This window comes from Macaca fascicularis, chromosome 18 (genome assembly GCF_037993035.2).
Source record: "Macaca fascicularis isolate 582-1 chromosome 18, T2T-MFA8v1.1".
Taxonomy (NCBI): domain Eukaryota; kingdom Metazoa; phylum Chordata; class Mammalia; order Primates; family Cercopithecidae; genus Macaca; species Macaca fascicularis.
This window is the reverse complement of record NC_088392.1, coordinates 58,032,929-58,055,292: the sequence shown is the minus strand read 5'-3', so window position 1 is coordinate 58,055,292 and position 22,364 is coordinate 58,032,929. Positions and strand designations below refer to the sequence as shown.

The 22,364-nt window shown below is 39.0% G+C and overlaps 1 protein-coding gene and 1 long non-coding RNA gene across 7 annotated transcripts in view; both read right to left on the bottom strand.

Annotated features, from left to right (window-relative positions):
- LOC135968255 (uncharacterized) overlaps positions 1 to 1,854 on the bottom strand; it is a 52,607-nt gene extending 50,753 nt beyond the window's left edge. Inside the window, exon 1 of the long non-coding RNA XR_010582882.2 lies at positions 1,716 to 1,854. This is a non-coding gene — a long non-coding RNA (uncharacterized lncRNA). The remainder of the gene's footprint in view (positions 1 to 1,715) is intronic.
- A 4,931-nt stretch (positions 1,855 to 6,785) lies between these two features.
- The window catches only part of TRAPPC8 (trafficking protein particle complex subunit 8), a 111,023-nt gene continuing 95,444 nt past the window's right edge, over positions 6,786 to 22,364 (bottom strand). For all 6 annotated transcript variants that reach the window (XM_005586960.4, XM_005586962.4, XM_005586961.4 and 3 more), the window contains 3 exons: positions 16,211 to 16,356; positions 8,937 to 9,026; positions 6,786 to 7,826 (listed from right to left, as the gene is read on the bottom strand). In XM_005586960.4, the coding sequence (XP_005587017.3) occupies positions 7,592 to 7,826; positions 8,937 to 9,026; positions 16,211 to 16,356 (471 nt within the window). In that variant the 3' untranslated portion in view covers positions 6,786 to 7,591. The remainder of the gene's footprint in view (positions 7,827 to 8,936; positions 9,027 to 16,210; positions 16,357 to 22,364) is intronic.

The following is a 22,364-nucleotide window of genomic DNA, read 5'->3' as shown; positions in this document are numbered from 1 at the left end:
CTGCATTCTCAGAAAAATAGGCATTCCTAGCCTCTAGATGTTACAGTTAAGGGAACAAATTAAGTTTACTAAAACAGATCCAGAAGAACAAAGGCATTCCTAATTTTGCTTTAAAGATGATAATCTCTATTCTTGCAAAATATAGTAATTAAGAAAATTAATTCTTTATCACAAACCCTTGTAGCAGAGCACATCTCCCCATATACACAAGCATTGTACCTAGGGTAGATGGGTTCCTCCTCTTACTTTTGGGAACGTCCTGCTCTATCTATGGAGTAGCTGTCCTTTCACCACTTTACTTTCTTAACAAACTCCCTTTTGCTTTGCACTGCGGACTCGGCCTGAATTCTTTCTTGGGTGAGATCCAAGAATCCTCTCTTGGGGTCTGGATCGGGGCCCCTTTCCTGTAACATACCCATTGGAGTGGCATTCTCCACCCAGGGCTAAAATTCAGTCCTGGTTCCGGTCACTAAGCTATCAGAGGGTTCTGTCCCTTGATTCCAATCTGAAGTTTAGCTGAACCTTGTTGTCCATCATATCCGAATTCAGTGAACCCTTCTGCCAAAAGGTGGGGAACTGGAACTTCCCCAGGCATCTAAGTAATCATATGATTGTCTTGTTAATATGAAATATTTGTACATGTGGCCAAATTTATTGTAGCAGACTAGTGGGTAGACAGCCTGAGAGGAGGAGAGCTGTAGTGAATGTGAATACACATCCCAGTGTTAGTGATATGGCTCTGATGAGTGGAGGAACACCAGGGCTCTTGTCTCACGCGAATTAGATAAAATGACACAGACACACGTAGAGTGGTTTTTAAGGAGTGAAGAGTTTAATAGGCAAGAAAGAAGGGAGAAGACGGAAGAAGCTCCCCCGTATAGAGACAGAGGGGAAGTGTGTAATGAAAAGGGTTGGGATGAGTTAGGGAGGGCTAGTGTGGAAGCAGCTTTTAGGGCTGTTTTTTAAGGAATGGAAAGGGGAGTGGGGGAAGGATTTAGGATTTCTGGGGCCAGCTAGGTTTATCTAGAACAGAATGGTTGTGGAGGGAGGTATGGAGGATAGGAGAGTATATGGGTTTGGCACCACGGGGTGGATAGGCAACACAATTTGGTTGATAAGGTGAAGATCCTGAACTAACCTGTAAGCCTTGTCTGGTTTTCGGACAGGTAAAATGGGGGAATTGTAATGAGAGTTCATAGGCTTTAAAAGGCCGTGCTGTAACAGGTGAGTGATAACAGGCTTTAATCCTTTTAAAGCGTGCTGTGGGATGGGATATTGGCATTAAGCAAGGTAAGGGTGATTAGGTTTTAATGGGATGGTAAGGGGTGCATGACCTGTTACCCAGGAGGGAGTAGAGGTATCCTATACTTGTGGATTAAGGTGGGGAGATACAAGGGGAGGATGTGAAGGAGGCTTTGAACTGGGGAAAAGGGCGGCAATGAGGTGTGGCTGTAGCCTAGGAATAGTCAGGGAAGCAGATAATTTAGTTAAAATATCTTGATCTAATAAGGGAGCTGGGCAGGTGGGGATAACTAAAAAGGAATGTATAAAAGAATATTGTCCAAATTGGCACCAGAGTTGGGAAGTTTTAAGAGGTTTAGAAGCCCGGCCATCAATACCCACAACAGTTATGGAGGCAAAGGAAACAAGTCCTTGAAAAGAAGGTCATGTGGAGTGGGTAGCCTCCGTATTGATTAAGAAGGGGGCGAACTTACCCTCCACAAGTGTCTGTGATGGTCCAGGAGGCTTCTGAGGTGATTGGGGCAGCATAAGTCTTCAGCCGCTAAGCCAAGAGGATCTGGGAAGGCGTCAGTCAGAGAGCCTTGGGCCAGAGTTCCAGGGGCTCTGGGAGTGGCTGCCAGGAGAGCTGGACAGTCTGACTTCCCGTGGGGTCCCACACAGATGGGACATGGCTTAGGAGGAATCCCGGGCTGCAGGCATTCCTTGGCCCAGTAGCCAGATTTCCAGCACTTGAAGAAAGATCCTGGGAGGCAGTCCTGGAGGAACACCTGGCCGCTGTGGTTCAGGCATTTTGAAGTTCTTGTGTGTTGGAGATGAGGCTGGAGTTTCTCTCACAGTGGAGGAAAGTAATTGCAACTCAGAAATATGTTGCTACTTGGCTGCCTCTACTCTATTTTTGTACCCCTTGAAGGTGAGGCTAATTAAGTCTTGTGGGATTTGAGGGCCAGAATCTAATTTTTGGAGCTTTTTCTAATGTCAGGAATGGGTTGGGTAATAAAATGCATATTGAGAATAAGACGGCCTTCTGGCCTCTCTGGGTCTAGGGCAGTAAAGCGTCTGAGGGTTGTTGCCAAATGGGCCATGAACTGGGTTGAGTTTTTATATTTGATGAAAAAGAGCCTAAACGCTAACTGATTCGGGAGAGGTCGGATAAAGAAAAAGGAGCGTTAACCTTGACTATGCCTTTAGCTCCAGCCACCTCTTTAAGAGGAAATGGTTGGGCAGGTGGGGGAGAGCTAGTTGCAGAACAAGTAACCTGGACCGGGTGTGAGGAGAGGAGGTGATAAAAGGATTATAGGGTGGGGAGTGGAGGCTGAAGAAGAATTGGGACCTGGCTCAGCCTGGCGAAGACCAGCCTGAGGAGGAGGAGAGAGGTCAGATGGGTCCGTGGAAAAGGATTCGAAGGACTCAGATCTTGGGGTGGAGACTGAAGGAACAGACAGGAGAGAAAGAAGAAAGATTTGGGACAAGTCGCATTGGGAGCAGAGACTAGGGAGGGACCAATGTGTAAAAGCATGCCGGCAAGTCAGGTACCTTGAACCATTTGCCCATTTTTCAACAAAAATCATCCAGGTCTTGTAAAATGGAGAAATCAAAAGTGCCGTTTTCTGGATAGTTAGAACCATTATAGACTTTGTATTGGGGCCAAGCAGTGTTGCAAAAGAAAATAAGATGCTTAGGTTTTAGGTCAGGTGAGAGTTGAAGAGGTTTTACGTTTTTGAGAACACAGGCTAAGGGAGAAGAAGCGGGAATGGAGGGTGGAAGGTTGCCCATAGTGAAGGAGGCAAGCCAAGAGAAAAGAGAGGGTAGAGACAAGGAGAAGGGGGGTGGTGAGCAGCTAAAGCAGGTGTCCCTCCAATTGACTTGCCACCAAGGGAATGTGGGTGAATGATCAAGGCAGGCGTCCCCGCGGTGATCAGACACCGGTGGAGTGTGGGTGAATGATCAGGCAGGCGTCCCTGCATGATTAAACACCAAGGGAAGACTGTCTTCTTGAGTCTGTGACTGGTGCTGGAGTTTTGGGTCCATGGATAAAACGTGTCTCCTTTGTCTCTAATAGAGAGGAAAAAGAACTGGAATTGGAAGGACAGGGAGACTGAAGGGTAGCAAGAGAGGCTGGAGAAGAGGTGAAAAGACAGCTTACCCGATTTGAAATTGGTGAGATGTTCCTTGGGCTAGTTGGTCTGAGGACTCCAGGTTGTAGGTGGATCTCCTCACAGAGTGAGGGAGAGGACAGGGGACTGGTGTCCCAAAGAAGTCCGGGTCTTTGGCACCAAATGTCATGTGCGTCCATGTGAAGAGACCACCAAACAGGCTTTGTGTGAGGAACAAGGCTGTTTATTTCACCTGGGTGCAGTGGGCTGAGTCCGAAAAGAGAGTCAGTAAAGGTAGATAGGGGTGGGGCCGTTTTATAGGATTTGGGTGGGTAGTGGAAAATTACAGTCAAAGGCGATGTTCTCTGGCAGGCAGGGGCGGGGGTCACAAGGTACTCAGTCAGGGAGCTTCTGAGCCAGCAGAAGGAATTTCACAAGGTAATGTCATCAGGAACCGGCCATTTTCACTTCTTTTGTGATTCTTCAGTTGCTTCAGGCCATCTGGATGTATATATGCAGGTCACAGGGGATATTATGGCTTAGCTTGGGCTCAGAGGCCTGACAATGTTTGCCTCTTGGGCTCATTCAAATTCCAAAGAGAATCATTTACAGGTTACTGCCTCCAGGTTCATTCACCTCCACTAACAATCATTTACTACTCCTCAAAATTGCCACACCTCAAGTCTCCCTTTCCCCTGTGAAGTGTATAGTAGCATCTGGACCTCACTGGGTTACTGGGAAATCATTCTCATGTGACTCCCCTGTGCTTAAGCAGGTTAAGTAAGTTTCACATGCCTTTTTCTATATCCGCTTATTGTCAGTTTATTTTCAGTGAACATTTTGAAGGCAGAGGGGAAGCTTCCCCTTGGCCCCTACATCTCAGTGCCCAGAACAGACCCAGTTTATCCCATTGTCCCCATAATTGTAATTGTTAATAGTGTCCTCCTTCGTTCTCAAAATGTCTCATTTGGGATGAAAACTTATGTGGTCATCTTATCTGTAACTCTCATCTACCTATACCTAGTAGGGACTGCATGTATCTGCCCAAAAGAACCTAATAATTGTGAATGGCAAAATAGGCCAACCAACACCAAAACCTTTGTAAGAGTTCATAGTTCTGATCAATAGCCAAGAAATAATAAAATTGATAGGCAAGCTGAGATTGTCAACCCCAGCCTTATTAAATGTTTAACCTAACTGAACAAATGAGCTACCAGAAACTCAATATTTCAATATCCTTGAAGTAGAAAATTACTCTTTGAACAAATCAATATCTTAGGGGCATGTGTTTAAAACACTGGCCTAGCTACCTAGAACTTTGAAAGATTAACATTTCCATGATGTGCCTGACAATTCAATCGACGTTATAAAGTGCTTCTCAGGCTTCCTGGGACAATGTTTCCCAAAGTGTACCATGCAGATCCTTTCTTCAGAACCGGGGCTTGTTAAAATCCAGACTTGAAAACAAAAGGAAATTCACAACAAAAACAAAGTTTCATCCCCAAACCAGACCAACAAAATTGGGTTAAGGAGGTAGAACCTCTGTTATTACACTTTTAGTAATGCCCTAATGATTATGTGCCTACATTTTGAGAACCACTGCTCTACTGGGTTCTAAAAGCTGGAAGATTCCATAAGATTCCTTAGTTCTTGGCCAACTGCAATGTAGACGTCAGAATATTTCTCATGGTCTACGCCCAGGTACGCTGATGAATGTTTATCAAATTATTCTCCAGGGGGAAAAAAAAATCTTTTAAACTGCGTTTGTGTAAAGTTTGTATAGCACACACTTTACAAGTAAAATAAAATATGCAATACTCTTTTGTAAATTCCAAAAAGTCAATTGATTCTCAGGGTAGTTTGATTTTTGCTGAGCTCTTGTATAGAAAACAAACCTATGTTGCAACTGATAAGCAAGAATAATTTTAGTATGAATGCTGGTTGATATTTTTGTTTCTATTAAGGAGGAAGAGGAAGTGAGAAACACATGTTGGATCTTCACTAGTTCATCAGTGATATAGGCAACTTCTTTGTTGAACTGGGTTAACAGTTGAAAAGTGTTAACACTTTTCAGATACTGCAGGAATATTTTCCTAAACTATTTGTGCTACTCCTAATAGCTACAAATACGCAACACTTTTAAATTTAATACGCATCACTAACATTTTCTCCAACACTTCCTTAGGTCTAGCATAGACAACAAAAATAAATCAAGCCCTGGTGTATAGCATTTGCTGATTTTCCTGAGGTAAACATTCCACTATCATCGATTTCAAGCTACCAGCAAGTCACTGAATGCGGGGTTGGCAAGAGATGAGCAGAAACACACCATTACATATTTCCAGGATACAGATGCAATAGAAATAATCTTGAGTAATATTTACAAGGTAATTTTGAGTGCTTTATTACCTTTATTTTTAATATATTCAGTTGTAGGTTTATGTAGTTTAATTTTTTTATTAGTGTCTAACAATCTGTTCAATTTAATATTCACCTGAGTGGTTTATTTTTTATTTATTTTTTTTTTGAGACGGAGTCTTGCTCTGTGCCCCAGGCTGGAGTGCAGTGGCGCGATCTCGGCTCACTGCAAGCTCCGCTCCCCCGGGTTCACGCCATTCTCCTGCCTCAGCCTCCCGAGTAGCTGGGACTACAGGCGCCCACCACCTCGCCCGGCTAATTTTCTTGTATTTTTAGTAGAGACGGGGTTTCACCGTGTTAGCCAGGATGGTCTCGATCTCCTGACCTCGTGATCCGCCCGTCTTGGCCTCCCAAAGTGCTGGGATTACAGGCTTGAGCCACCGCGCCCGGCCCAGCTGAGTGGTTTAAATATGAGATACCACTGTGATTATGCCTCCTTCTCATTCTTGTTATTCCTTTGCTCCTCAGACTTTTTTATAAGCCCATGGCCCTAAACTCTCAAGAAGGGAATGAGTGTCCTTAGAATGTGACCTTCCTCTCCACCTTGTCCCACACCTGCTAAGACACAGAGTGGAAGGAGCTGAGAAGCCAGAGACCCACTTTAGATCCAGAAGCATAAGCAGCAGTTGCAGAGAGGCACACAGACTAACCACCCCTCTCTCAAGAAGAGTTGTTTCAAGTACAAGTTTGGAATCTTCGGTCTGAAAACGGGGTCTTTTGATCTCTCCCCACTTTGGTGCGGTATGCTCTGATTAGTGCCGGGATTGAGATGGAACAAACCATGGTAGCTGTCAATGGCACAAGGACCCCATCTGCTCCAGACTTGGCTGACCCTGGCTCTTGTACTCCCTGCCACCCACCCCTACACCCTGTCTTCCCTCCTTCTCCAATTAAGAGAGCTTCATTTGAAACACCCTCGCTCCCATTTCTTTATCTGCAGCAGGGCTGAATTGAACTTTCCTATGTCCAAATGCCCATTCTCTGAATAAAAAGTTATTTTGAAACCAGACTTTCTAATCAACAGATACTCTATACAGTGAATAGCATGTCTTTATTCTATTTACAGTACATTTGTTATAAATATAATACATTTTTGAAAAGCTTATTTTTAACTTGAGATTTATATTTTAAACAGATCAACTCAATTGTTAACGTTATATAATAAAGAATATGATAATTTTAATGACAAAAATTGTATTGTGAAATAGTACACTCTACTGAGATGAATGAGGGGGAAAAAAGTCAAAACTCCTTTCAAAACTATATTCAAAGCATCAGAAAAAATTTTTTTTTCTTTTTACAAAGTTATGTATAAGCCATAGGGACCACCAGATACTGAAATATGAAGACTCTATGACCAAAGTTCAAAACTGATTTTAAGGAACTGTGTGAAGCAAGACAGGAAAATTTGTATTTAACACTCTATAGAACTTCACAGTAAAGCTGGAATTTAGAGACTAATGGCTTAACAGGGGTACTGCCAACGCCTTTCCTTTCTCAGAATCATCTCCTAATATTCATATGCCATTGACAAGTTGTAACAGCAGACTTAGACTTTGTGTTTTCTTAAGATGGGGCTTAATAAGGTGCACAGATATGTTGAAATCCTGTATTATGAGCATGTAAATTATTCTCAGGGTTTAAAGAAATACAGAAAAAGAATATAAGTATTCTCAGTCCAACGTGCTTTGCATCATAAACAAAATGACAAGTCAAAGTATTTTGCAGGGATAAGATATCAATCAACCTCCATAACAAGTTAGGTATATCAAATACTGCTGTAAAGCCCATCCAGCACAAACTGATTATCGTGGATTTCAGTATAACTGTCCAAGTTGTCACACATTATTGATGATGATCAGGGCAGGCATGGAATTCTGCTGACTTGTTTCAAACACTGTAACTTGGTCCGATAACTTGGCAAATACCCTAGGAGTTCCAAGGTTATAAACACCTGTATGAACAAAGCACGCTTTCAGCTGCAGACTATGAATCTCCTGGCTTTTAAGTTGAAGTTTATATTGTGTTTGTCCAAGCCACGTGAATGACCCATGGATTTCCAGTGCTTCTGGACTAAGGGAGGAGGAAAATGGTAAGTTGCAGGATTTTTTCTTTATAATTTTTTTCCCCAAAGTCACATTAACATATCCCTTTCTGCCGGGCACGGTGGCTCACGCCTATGATCCCAGCACTTTGGGAGGCCGAGGCAGGTGGATCACCTGAGGTTAGGAGTTCAAGACCAGTCTACCAACATAATGAAGCCCCATCTCTACTAAAAATACAAAATTAGCCGGGTATGGTGGTACATGCTCATAATCCCAGCCACTCAGGAGGCTGAGGCAGGAGAATCGCTTGAACCTGGGAGGTGGAGGTTGCAGTGAGCTGAGATTGCGTCACTCCACTCTAGCCCATGACAGAGCAAGACTCCATCTCAAGAAAAAAACAAACATACATATGCCTTTCATCTAACAATTCTATTTCTAAAAATTATTTTATGAAGCCAATTGTTTATTAATAATAGCAACATCATTACTATAACAGCTAACATTTATTATTAATAGTTACTATTTTCTAGGCACAATGCTAACAGTGGATTATTTCATTTAATGCCCATAAGAGTATATTAGAACTTGGTTTCAAATCTAAGCTTTTAAACCCTTAGTTAGCCATATATAAATGTGTGTACATGAATGCTTATAATATTGAAACTGTTTATAATATTGAAAAATGGAAAACAATCCAGTACCCCCAATAAAGTATTGTTAATAAATTTATGATACACAAAATCATATATATAGGTGTGTGTTTGGATTTCAGAGAACTGTCTCAGATCCTGTTTGGGGTGTTATACAAAAATATTAAGTGCATGCTTCATAGTATTTTTCCAAAAATTCAAAAATTTCTGAATTCCCAAAAGCATTTGGCTCTAGGAGTATGTGATGTGGGATTGTGGAACTGAATTTTTTTTAAGTACTATTTTATAATCAAGAAAAAAAATCTTTAATATTTAAAACCTCTGTAACACATCTGTAAGCCTTCTGTATTACCAAACAAAAAACCAGGACATGCTTTAGTAACTTTCTTATCCATGAAATTATTTGCATAATTTCAAAATATTAAATTGCTCCCAAATCACTTTGAACCTTAAACTACAAAATAACCTTGCACTAAACAAATCTTTACCTTGTTGTTTTATGCCGAAGATCAACTATGACATCTACATCAGCCTTAGAACAATTGGAAAGCAAAAGGGTGACTGGTACTAAACAAAGGCTATGGAAGAAAAATAAACAAAAAAGTTATATACTTTTTTCTTCTTAAAAGCAATTTTCCTGAAAATAACACTTAAGAATATGTAACAGAGCATAAGCTCCTTAAAAACAACCAGATTCAAGAAGGAAAGAGATCAAGTTCCAAAATCACTCAAGACAAATTGTTTTGTAAATAAAAAATATATTAATACAATGACAATACTAAATATCAGAATATATACATTCATAGAACTATTTTATTTTCATTTATTACAGTTAATCTAAAAACAAAGATGTTTCTAGATATTTCACAAAATTAAAAACAAAATTTCAACTTAAATCAATGAAGAAAAAGTAAACCATGAAAATGCCAACAACTAATACTGTTATCTTTGTGCTTATTAAAAATTACTTAATTCTGAGAACTTGGCCTAGACTGACATTTGTTTTTCTATCAAATTTGCAAAACATCATGTTCTGAAGAACATGAGAATGATTTCTATACAGTTGTGAGGAAATCCCTTTAGAGTGGATTCATTTTGCTCAGGTAGCCTACTTTCTGATACCATGTTATAATTAATAAATTACTAAAGCGTAGGAAAAAAGACAGGCAGTGATAGAAGAGGACATGTGAATAGAGTAGTACAGATTTCAAATCAAGAATGCAAGAAATGAACATAACATATGTACAAATGAAGCACGGTTATATACTATTATAGACATTTTACTCTATAAACACAAAGATAGTAAAGAAGAAAAAATAGTAACCGTGTAAGTTCATACACATTAACTTTTAAATTCTGCTCAGATAATATATTTTACACTTTCAGAAATTTTATATCTTCTTACTGAGAAATACTTTTTAAACAATACTGCAAACTGCAAACCTCAGGTTTCCCTAAGCAAAAACTAAGATGATTTAAAAACCATACCAGGTTGTACTGATGCTATGCCCTAACTTCCCCCCCAAACTTCTCATGTAGCAAGAAGGGCAACAGAGACTACTGGGTAGGTGTCCAGTCAGTCTGAAGCATCTCATTAAATTAAATTTCAATTGCGCAATTTGTAGCCCAAAGTAAATATTCAGGAACTTATGCAATTCTGTTCCCACTTGATCCTCAAATGTCAAATTCTTTGTACCTTATCCAAATGCTTCTAGTAGAGGAAGAACTGTGAACATCTGGATATCTCCTGGTCCAAAGTGAAACTCATCATCTTCATTCCAGTGAAGAGTACCCCCATCTACCCCGGCAAACTGTAAGTATCATACTGACTCCTCCTAACACTCACTAACCTCCACTCCCAATGTTCTTCACAAATTCCTGCCAATTCTCTCACCTACACTTCTCTGGAACTTGGTTACTTCACTGTATCTCATTTTCCTTACAAATTCAAGTCTTATGTCTCATTTTACTGCAAGAGCCTCTTAATTAGCACCACAATGCAATCTATTCTTTAACCATGTTTCTCACACTTGAGCATGCACCAGAAATACCTGGCAAGCTTGTAAAAAAAAAAAAAAAAAAAAACCTGCTGGGCCTACTCTCAGAGATTCTAATTCCATAGGTCTGGGGTGTGGCCCCAAAAATTGCATTTCTAGGCTGGGCACAGTGGCTCACACTTGTAATCTCAGCATTTTGGGAGGCTGAGGTGGGAGGATTATGAGGTCAGGAGATCAAGACAAACCTGGCTAACACGGTGAAACCCCGTCTCTACTAAAAATACAAAAATTAGCCGGGCGCGGTTGCGGGCGCCTGTAGTCCCAGCTACTTAGGAGGCTGAGGCAGGAGAATGACGTGAACCCAGGAGGCGGAGTTTGTAGTGAGCCGAGATGGCGCCACTGCACTCCAGCCTGGGCGACAGAGTGAGACTCCGTCTCAAAAAAAAAAAAAAAAAAAAAGAAAAAAGAAATTGCATTTCTGAGTTCCCAGATGATACTAATGCTCCTGGTCTGGGACCACATTTTGGTGGTGGTGATGGTGGTTTATTTATTTATTCTTTGAGATGCAGTTTTGCTCTTGTCACCCAAGCTGGAGTGCAATGGTGCAATATTGGCTCACTGCACCCTCCGCTTCCCAGGTTCAAGCTATTCTGCCTCAGCCTCCCAAGTAGCTGGGATTGCAGGTGCTCGCCACCACACCCAGCTAATTTTTTAATTCTTTAATAGAGAGGGGTTTCACCATGTTGACTAGGCTGGTCTTGAACTCCTGACCTCAGGTGATCTGCCTGCCTTGGCCTCCCAAAGTGCTGGGATTACAGGTGTGGGCCACCGGGCCTGGCCCGGGGACAACATTTTGAAAACTGCTTTACACAGTAGTTTTTCTAAAATGCTAATCTAATGAACCACAAACAGGGCTGAGAAATCAAAGTTCTGACAACTATTCTCCCACCGCTGCACCCAATGAAAAAGCTGGGCCCTAGAGTCAGACTGCTACCTGCACCTCAGTTTTCTCAACTGTAAACTGCAAAGAATAATAATTGATTCTACCTCTTGGGTTTGTTGTGGTGATTAGGTAAGACAAAACATGTTAAGTGCTGAGAATAGTGACTAGCACATGTTCAAAAGCTCCAGAAACATTATTTAATATAACAACTCATGCTCATGGCAGCTAAACCCAGTATGATTTTATCTTTGTTATCTCCTGTCACCTATTCTTTATTCTAATCTCATACCTCTACTGCTCTGTGTCCCACTACCATGACCAAACCTCCTACTGTCCCATTTCCTCACATTTCTACTTGTTTTCTGAAACCCCCATTAAATTAAGAATGCTTCCCTATATCCTCCATGTCTTCTCTTTGTGTTTCTACATCTATCTTTAACTGTATCATCCTCTCAACAAAAGATGCTGTATTTCTTCCAACATCTTCCATATCTCGGGGTGACTGATATAGTTCTTAATGATTTCTTCCTACTACCTCTCCTGTAAAGATGCCTCCACTCTTTCATCATAAACTACCTTAAAGTTTGTATTCTTTTTTCTGTTCTCATTCCAATAAACTAACACAGTGAGACAGCGAGAATTCTTTGGGGAAGGGGGAGGAAACTGATTTTTTGAAATATTTGAGGTAAAGATGAAGCATGTGTAGTTTGAACATCTCCTTTACTTCCCATTTGTGAATTCACCTGCTGTATCGGTCAAGCAGAGCCATACACCTAGTAAGACACTATTCTCTGGCTACCTCTTTTGTACCATCTATTGGCATAATTTTAAAAGTGTCAGGGAAGTTTGTTTTCTTCCTTCAACTCCAAGTCTTGTCATCATTTTGGCCAACTTCACTGTGTAGGTAGATGACTTATTCAATACCTTCCCAAATCCTGGACCTACCATCTCCACAATCTTCAGTACTATTCAAAACTCAGCCACACAACTTCCATGACCAAACCAGGAAATTTTTCCCTATCACATTAGACAACTATCCCTAACATAATACTCGGTTACCCCACTCTGACCACCATCTCCCATCTCTCTAGCTTTCTCAATTATACTCTCTCATCTGTTTTTGAGTTTTACACGGACACCCAATCACTTGATCCTTCATTTCAATGGTTCTCAACCTTGGTTACTGTGGTAACTGTGAGTACTACTTAGCAGTTATTCACACCCACTGTGGGACTGTGAATCATCCTTGTTGATTATGGAAGTGAGGCTATTTGGCCAATGAAATATTAGTATCTTTTGATGCAAGCAAAAGTCTCAAATGTGCTTTTGCAATTTGGCTCATTTTTTATACTCCGGAGCCATGCCACCAGAACATACTCCAGGTAGCAGTTGCTCCTCTGAACTGGGCCCAAAATATATGTGGCACTGACGTGAACCCAAGTTTCTTCAGGTGCCAAATCCAAACAGCACATAGACCAAAGCAGAGCTACAGCCAAATTATCAACCAGCAGACCCATGAGTATGGAAATAAATGCTTTGTTTTAAGCTACTGATTTCTGAAATGATTTGTTATGAAGCATTATTGTGGCAACAATGACTAATAGAGATGGACATAGGTATGATCTGAAGACATTTTAAAACTAGAGATGCCTGAACCCTGCTTCCAGAGAATCTGACTGAATCAATCAGCCCGAGCATTGGAAATTTCAGAAATTCCCAAGTGATTCTAATGTGCAGCCAAGGAGAAAACCGCCACATTTTATCCTTGAACCTGCCTTGTTTTTACATACTTCCATGCAGAGTTTTGATTTTGGAATGCTTCATTTAACCCACTCTTCTACTTTAGTTTGATCAAAACTTTCCTGTTTCACATAGATTCTATAGGGTTTTTTAACCCCAGTAGAATGATGTAGAGAACTCCTAAACATACTAGCCTGTAAATGTAGCAAAGGTTTTAAACACTAAGGTTAAAAAGAAGCACCAAGGGTATTCAGAAAGTACATGAAGCAGGACAGGTTTAATAAACAGAGCTGAAGTAGAAGATTGGGTTAAAATGAATCAGGGAATCAAAATTGCTCATAGAAGTGTATGAGATTCAATAAGGATAAAATATAAACATTTTTACTTTCACTTATGGTTGCATATTAGGATTACCTGGAGAACTTAAGAAAAATCCAGATGCCAAGCCCTACTCTGGGCCAATCAAATTGGAACCTCTGGGGGTAGGACTGAATGAAGCACCCTTCAGTTTTTGTTTTTTTTTTTTTTTTTGTGGAGACACAGTCTTGCTCTGTTGCCAAGGCTGGAGTGCAGTGGCACGATCTTGGCTCACTGCAAGCTCTGCCTTCTGGGTTCACATCATTCTCCTGCCTCAGCCTCCTGAGTAGCTGGGACTACAGCTGCCTGCCACCATGCCCGGCTAACTTTTTTGTATTTTTAGTAGAGACGGGGTTTCACCGTGTTAGCCAGGATGGTCTCCATCTCCTGACCTCATGATCCACCCGCCCTGGCCTCCCAAAGTGCTGGGATTACAGGCATGAGACACCACACCCGGCCCATCCTTCAGTATTTCTTAGATTTTCCCAGGTGAACCCTGCACACATCTGTATCGGAGAAAGGAACAAAGAATGAGTAGTGGGTGGGCAACATTAAGATCACGACAAAGACTTAAGACCACACGTATTTAAAAAATAACTTAGGATAAAATTTTTTAAAGATCCAACAAGAGTAAGTGCTGATGAAGGTATCAAGCAGAAGGAATTTGCATATGCTGCTATTGGGATATGCAAATTAGTGAAACCACTTTGGAAAAGTTCCTATGTAAAAAAAAAAAAAGGCAAGCACAGATGTACAAGGAAAGGTGCAGAAGAATTATTCACAGCAGAATTCAAAATAGTTCAAACCAGAAACTATTCTATGGCTGAGCGTGGTGGCTCATGCCTGTGATCCCAGCACTTTGGGAGGCCGAGGCGGGCAGATTGCTTGAGCCCAGGAATTCGAGACCAGCCGGGCCAACATAGTGAAACTCCATCTCTACTAAAAATAGCAAAGTTGGCTGAGCTGCTGGTGCACGGTGCACACCTGTAATCCCAGTTACTCAAAGGCTGAGGCATGAGAATCACTTGAACCTGGGAGGCAGAGTTTGCAGTGTGAGCCAAGATCGTACCACTGCACTCCAGCCTGGGCAACAGACTGTGACTCTGTCTCAGAAAAATTTTTAAAAAAGAAAAAGAAGAAGAAGAAAAAAGAAAATATTTTAAAAGTCCATTAACACTTAAGTAGATAAACTAATTCTGGTATATCCAAACATATTCATACGCAATGAAAATCAATTCTACAGGTTCATGCAATGGCTGACTCTTACTAATATAGTATTAAATGAAAGAAGCTAGACATACGAATATACTCTGTATAATTCTACTTGCATAGAGATTATAGAGGTAATTATTTACGTGTTAGCTTTGTAAAAAAAAAAAAAAATCACTTAAAAAAAATAAAAAAGAGAGACAGGGTCTTGCTGTTTTGCCCAGGCTAGAGTGCAGTGGTGCAAACACAGCTGACTGTAGCCTCAAACTAATGGGCTCAAGTGATCCTCCTGCCTCAGCCTCCCAAGTAGCTGGAACTACAGGTGTGTACTACTATGCCCAGCTCTAAGTTACTTTTTAAAATATTTTTCCTCTTAAAGTCACTGTCAAGGTCTTAATTTTGCTCAGTACTCCTTCTGTGCATCCTCAGCTAGCATCTTCTCAGTAGCTATCCTAAAATTTTACTTTTTTCAAATTCTCTACTCTTTACACTTATCTCCTAGATTAATTAGCTAACCTTGCTCTTATAACTACCCCCTAAAATGGAGGCACTCCATAATGTGTAAGGTCCCTTCTTTAGTGCAAAGCAAATCCTGTAATTCTTCAGAGCATGTATCTTTCCATCTACTAAGGATTTTGTTACTTTCCCTGTATCTCATCATTTTCTTCAAGACCACAAACATACCTATATCTTACCTAGTAAGAACAGATACTCCCTGATCCCTTTTCATAGCCCAGTTTCTTGAAAGGATGGTCAACATAGTATCTTTACTTTCTTACCTCCTATTCGCTTCTCAACCTATGATGTCATGCTTCTACCCCCTATACAGTGGCATTCTTCTCAAAAATCATGAATGATCTCCTTACTGTCAGATCCAATGACCTTTTGGCCCATTTACTATTTGACCTTTCTGTAGCATCTTAAACTATTAACCACTTCTGCTGAACTATTCTCACTTAACCTTTGAGATAGTTTTTTATTGGTCTTTTCTTCCTAATTTTTTAATTGGTCCTTTTCTTCAGTCTTCTTCACAGGCTTCTTTTTCCTTAGCTTCTTTCTCAGATGTCACTGTTCCACAGGTCACCACTCTCTTTCTGTTCTATTCCATCCTATCCCCATCCTCATCCAGGGTGACTTCACCAAAATTCATACCTTCAATTATTACTTAGATTGTTTCTAATAGGCTTCCCATCTTTTCTTATATGTGCAAAACTGGCAACCTTTTGAAATGTTGCCTGATTCAGGACTTATTTTTAGAATTTTAGAGGTTTATATATTCAAGCTATTTACCAAAATTACAAATATATCACATTTGCCATGAAGTTTAGTACTTAATAAATCTTAAATAACTGATATTGTCTATACTTGAACTATTTAGTTCAAGTTTCTATAGACTCAAAAACATTCTAAATTTCCTCTTCAATATTTGGGTTAATGTCACTGCCAAAATAAAGAAAGAAACAAATACATGTGCCAATGTGTTGTAGAAAATTTTTAACAAAAATAAAGCTCAAACCTTTTTTGATGAAATGGATGATTAAATGATTCTGGGTAATGAAGACTCGTTTTAATGAGACTAGAAAGCTGCTCTACTGATGGTCTTGAGGAAACTGTAGTGTTTTCTGGCCTGAAAAATTTCAATAGTTCCATTTCTGGTGGTTCCTGAGAAAAGAAAGAAAAAACATATGACACTAAGAACACTGCCTTGTTAAAAAAAAAAAAAAGCAAGCATAGTGTATACATACAAAAGCTAAAATCAGCAGAGATAATGTAATGCATGAACAGTACTTTTTCTGCTATTAAGCAAATAGCTGCTATCATTTGCAGTATAAACTAGGATTAAAAAATCAGTATCTGGAATCATTTATTCATTCCTTACTTATTACATGTTGGAGTTAGACTTGAATCTCAGTAGCTTTACATATTAGCTCTGTGATCTTGGATAAGTTACTTAATACTTTAATAATTAATTTCTTCATATGTAAAAAGTTCATGACAATAATAACTTCAAAGGTTGTTGTGATTCTCATATGATAATACTGCACAGGACTTAGAACTGCAGACATGCCATAGCATAGCACCTGTTTCAATAGCTGAAAATCTAAAACTGTCTTAATATTTCATTCTGAAAATATCCTGCTGCATTGTATAGATTATAGTGCTTCAACTATAGTAGCTGAAGGTTAAAATGCATGTGAAAAGTATTAACATAGCATTTGTCAGGCACATTATGACTATTTCAACAAATAATCATTATCATTTAATGAAAACAGAGGTCAGGAAGGGTGACTCACGCCTGTAATCCCAGCACTTCGGGAGGCTGAGGCAGGCAGATCACCTGAGGCCAGGAGTTGGAGACTAGCCTGGTCAACATGGTGAAACTCCATCTACTAAAACTATATAAATTAGCCAGGTGTGGTGGCACACACCTTTAATCCTAGCTACTCAGGAGGCTGAGGCAGGAGAATCACTTGAACCAGAGGTGGAGGTTGCAGTGAGCTAAAATTGCACCACTGCACTCCAACCTGGGCAACAGAGTGAGGCTCTGTGTCAAAATAAATGGAAAGACAGAGGGAGGGAGGGAGGCAGGGAGTTGGGGAGGGTGAGAGAGAGAGAGAAAGATGAAAGTGGAGAAACATCCCATTTCTACTATTATTTTATTTCTTGGTTAATTTTTTTTTCTCTATTTTCCCTCACCCCCCAGAAGAATATTTGATTTATAATTTTCTGATAGCTGAGTTTGATTTTGATCTATACCAGCAATTGGCAAACTACAGTCCATGGGCTAAATCTAGCCTGTGTCCTGTTTTTGTAAAGTTTTATTGAAACGCAGCCACATCCACTTGTTAACATACTGTCCATAGCTGCTTTTTGACTTCAATGACAGAAATGAGTGATTATGACATAGTCAATCTGGTGAGCAAAGCCTAAAATACTTCCTGGCCTTTTTCAGAATAAGTTTGCTGACCCCTTATCTACACAGTTGCAAAAGCAAGAGCTAACTTTGCTGGAAATAAAATAAAAGCTGGCACTGGTTCCAAATTCATCCCATTAACAAGTAACAAATTAACCATATTATATTCAAGTAACACCCTGGGGCTACTGGTAAAAAAAAAAAAAAAGACAAATTTTACAAAACCCAAACAAAAAAAGATTATAACCTAGTCACTGGTAATAGACAAGCATATAATCATATGGTCAGAAATTTCATTTCTAGAAATCTGTCCCACAAAATATGTAAAAAGCAAAATATTTGAAACTGGTATGATATACAAATATATGAAAATTGACCAAAAATATCATATAGTAGTCAAATAAAGTTTAACAGCATGTTACAAATACATATATTCCAATACTTAATATTTGCATAAGCATGGAACATTTCTGGAATAGAAAAGGAACTTGACGATGGGTAACTTCAAAAAGTGGCCCTGAGGAGAGAAAAGCAAAGCAGAATTCGCTTTCTCATTTGTATATTTGATTTTTTGTCTTAAATTTTTTATCTTTCCAGTTGACAGTTTGTGGATATTTTATTTTTTTGGAATAAAAATTACTACTTTTATAATAAAAATCTTTAAAAATCAGATAAACCAGAGTATATAAAAGAGAACAGAAGTGTGATTAAGGGGAAACCAGAGATAGAAACTATCCGATACAATGTAGTAGCCTTCACATGTGGGATGTAGGTGGAAGTATTTTTATGTTTAAAAAGAGGAAAATTAATTCAGAAATGTTAAAAAAAAATTGAAGATCTTTTTTAAGTGGCAGAGATTATATACAAATACAGTTCTATTTTGAACTACTGTGCTATACAGCTTTGGCAATTAAATTTTCCTTTTGCTAATCATATGACTTAAAATTACAATTTTATATGCCTTCTGTTGCCTAAACAGAGGAGTCAAATCATGAGGACTTCTACCTACACCTCACAGGGTTGGAATTTTAAGTACTGATGTGAACCAACACTTGACAAATACCAAATACCTAATTAATGGTATCTATTATTGTTATTTACCTATGTGGATTACTTTATCCCCCAGTATCTGATAATTTTCTCTAGCTGAATGTTTTTAAAATTTATTTTAAAAAATAAACTATCTCAGACTTGTTTTCTTTAAGAGACAGGGTCTTGCTATGTTGCCCAAGGTGGTCTTGAACTCCTGGCCTCAAGCAATCCTCCCACCTCAGTCTCCTTTGCAGCTGGGACTAAAGGCATGTACCACCACACTCAGCTTCTTTCAGACTTTAAGGAAATTTAGATTGGCCAATCAGAGATTTAAATACAAGACTAGTATACTCTCGGTACACAAGCATCTTGATGTATGTATGGGATAGTTGCCAGCTTTTCACAGGACTCAAAACATAACACTTATATTGGTGATTTTATCTTGGTCCAAGGTCTGCCATTTGGCCTTATAGAATCAGGTATTTAATCCCACTATTTTCTCGGAGTTAAGTAATGGTGAGATGTTAATCAGTACAACACAGTTAATGTGGATGAATGCCAATGTATAGTGATAAATATAACTTGCTATCAACTGAACAATGAGCACAGGCTTTCTGTTGGTAGAATACTCAGGAATCAAAGTTTCAGAACACTGATTACGAAGCACAAAATCAGACAAGGGATATTAGTGAGATAACATAAATGATGACTGGCATCAGGCTGATCACCTGCACAATGAAGATGTAACTACAGAGACAACAAATACTAATGTGGGTAAGCAGAACCTACTTATCCCAAGACAATGGTTGGATGAATATTGGCAATGTCTTTTTTTAATTCTGTAATTTTACAACTGACCAACTCCCCTACTGATGGACAGTTTCTTTTTTTACTTATACAGATGAGCAGCCCAAATCCAAAGATCCAAAATCTGAAACGCTCTGAAATCGGAAATGCTGCAAAATCCAAAAAATTTTGAGTGCTGACATGACACTCACAGGAAATGCTCTAAAAAGAGCATTTTGGATTTCAGATTTTCAGACTAGGGATGTTCACCTAGCAGGTATATGATGCAAATATTCCAAAATCCAAAACACTTTGGGTCCCAAGCATTTCAGAGAAGGGATACTCAATCTCTTCTTATTTTCTCTCAGGCTGAATTCAGTTTGTGTATGACTAGGAATGCTTTTTCAAATCTTGCATATTTCTGCAATTTTTGCAAAATTTATGCGATTTCAAATTTTGCATATTTCTGATCCATTACATAGTTGTTGTTTTTTATGTGAATAAATCACTTTATGAAAAGAAAAAGACCTAAAAGTGCAATATAATTTCAATGCAAAAAAAATTAATGTACAAAATTGTAAGATAAAAAGTAGAAAGACTTTCCTTTTATAAATTCTTAAGGAAAAATGTTTCTAAAACACTTTAAACTTACGGGTTGTATATTAATCTGCAATACAACCAATTTAGCAGGCTCTTAAATATTTAAAGATAACAAAAGGGAAATTATAATTCCTTTATTTTTATAATTATAACAACCACTCAATGAAACCTGTAGTTTATTAAACAATATCACCTCTTCTGTCTTTTTTCTTTTTTGGTTAAAATTTTACCATTCATTAAGTGAGCTGAATGAATATTTACATGAACTTAATATGTAATAAATGCATAAGCACACATATAAGTTCTGGAAATAGAATATGTGCTAAAGAAAACAGATTTTGTTGTTGCATTGGTAAAATAATACTGTGTACTATCTATTTGTGTGCAAACTATTAGTATGACAGAGCCACTCATATCTGGTTAAAATATTTTTGGTTTCTTAATGCAGTGGAATGAATTTGGTAACTCAGCTTTCTTTATTTGTTCATTTAATAATTACCAAGTACTTATTATGTGGTAGCACTATCCCAAGAGGTTGTAGTAAAATAGTAAATAAAGCAAAAATTTCAACCTCAATAAATAAGTCTACCTGAGGGATGGATGGAACAATGTGAAAACTGATAAATCACACATCCTCAATCAACAGATTTCTATTTTCTCTCAGACAATTTTAAAACTGACAATTATTATGAAATATTATAGCTGTACTTATTTCACAGAGTCTCATTTGTAAAATGGGGGTAATTCTACCTGCCTTGCTTACAGAGTATGAGGACCAAAGGAGAATAAAAGCCACTTTGTAACCTGTAAGAAACACAAATTCAATATGCTCTCAATCAGTTTGGGTACATATCCTTACTTTCCAGTACCATAAAATCTTCTGGCTCATCTTGCATTTTCTCTGCCCCAGCCCTAGAATCAAGCATTTTTCCAAGGAACTCTGGTTCCTTTTATTGGAGAATAGTCAGTAAGTTTTAAGATGAAATTTTTGCTGCAAATAAAAAAAACTACAAGTATACCAAACAATATGGGTAAACTTCACCAACACAGAAGTTGAATAAAAGAAGCTAAGGTATATATTGTATGACTATTTATATAAATTCAAAAGAAGTAGCTTTGGCCGGGCGCGGTGGCTCAAGCCTGTAATCCCAGCACTTTGGGAGGCCGAGACGGGCGGATCACGAGGTCAGGAGATCGAGACCATCCTGGCTAACACGGTGAAACCCCGTCTCTACTAAAAAGTACAAAAAACTAGCCGGGCGAGGTGGCGAGCGCCTGTAGTCCCAGCTACTCGGGAGGCTGAGCCAGGAGAATGGCGTAAACCCGGGAGGCGGAGCTTGCAGTGAGCAGAGATCCGGCCACCGCACTCCAGCCTGGGTGACAGAGCGAGACTCCGTCTCAAAAAAAAAAAAAAAAAAGTAGCTTTGCTTTTGACTTATAAATCAGAAAGAAGTGACTAGAAGTTTGGTCTGGAAGAGAAAGATTTCTGATTGGAATGGAACAAATGCAGAACTTCTGGGGTGCTGGTTAGGTTCTATTTCTTGATCTGGGTCCTCGTTTGGAGTGTTCTTCAGTTTACGAAAATCCAATAAGCTATTTACTTTTCTGTACTTATGTTACATTTCAGCAAAAAGTTCAAAAATGTATTATTTATGTATTCAAGTCACCAAAAAAATACAAGCTATTTATTTGAGACTTCTAAATTATACTGAATACATTTCTATATACCACCTGTCAGGAGGAAAACACGTGAACAATGGCCTTAAAAGAATACCTGCAACCTTGCAGTGAGCCGAGATTGTGCCACTGCACTCCAGCCTGGTGACAGAGCGAGACTCTGTCTCCAAAAAAAGAAAGAAAGAAAGAAACCAGACATTTATACCACCACAAATTATCTCCGCACAAATTACTTATTATTATGAAAAGAAAAACAGTAACTTGACTGTGAAGACACATGGCACCACCTTAAATGATCCAATACTGATCATGAGACAAATTAACATCATGCGCTTTCTTACGCAACACATCACTTAGTAGAAACTTAATCTAATCATGAGGGGAGACGAGAAAAACCCAAAGAAGTATTACTCTAGAAAATAACTGGCCCAAGCTCTTCAAAAATGTCAATGTCATAATCAACAAATAACGGCTAAGAAACTGTTTCAGATTAAAGGAGACTAAAGAGATATAACGACTGAATGCAAAGCATGATCCTAAACTAGATCCTGCATAGAAAAGAGCAAATAGTCACATGGATGGAATTAAAACCTTTGATGGCATTTAAATATGGATTATATATAAGAGTACTGCATCGATGTTAAACTTCCTGAATGTGGTA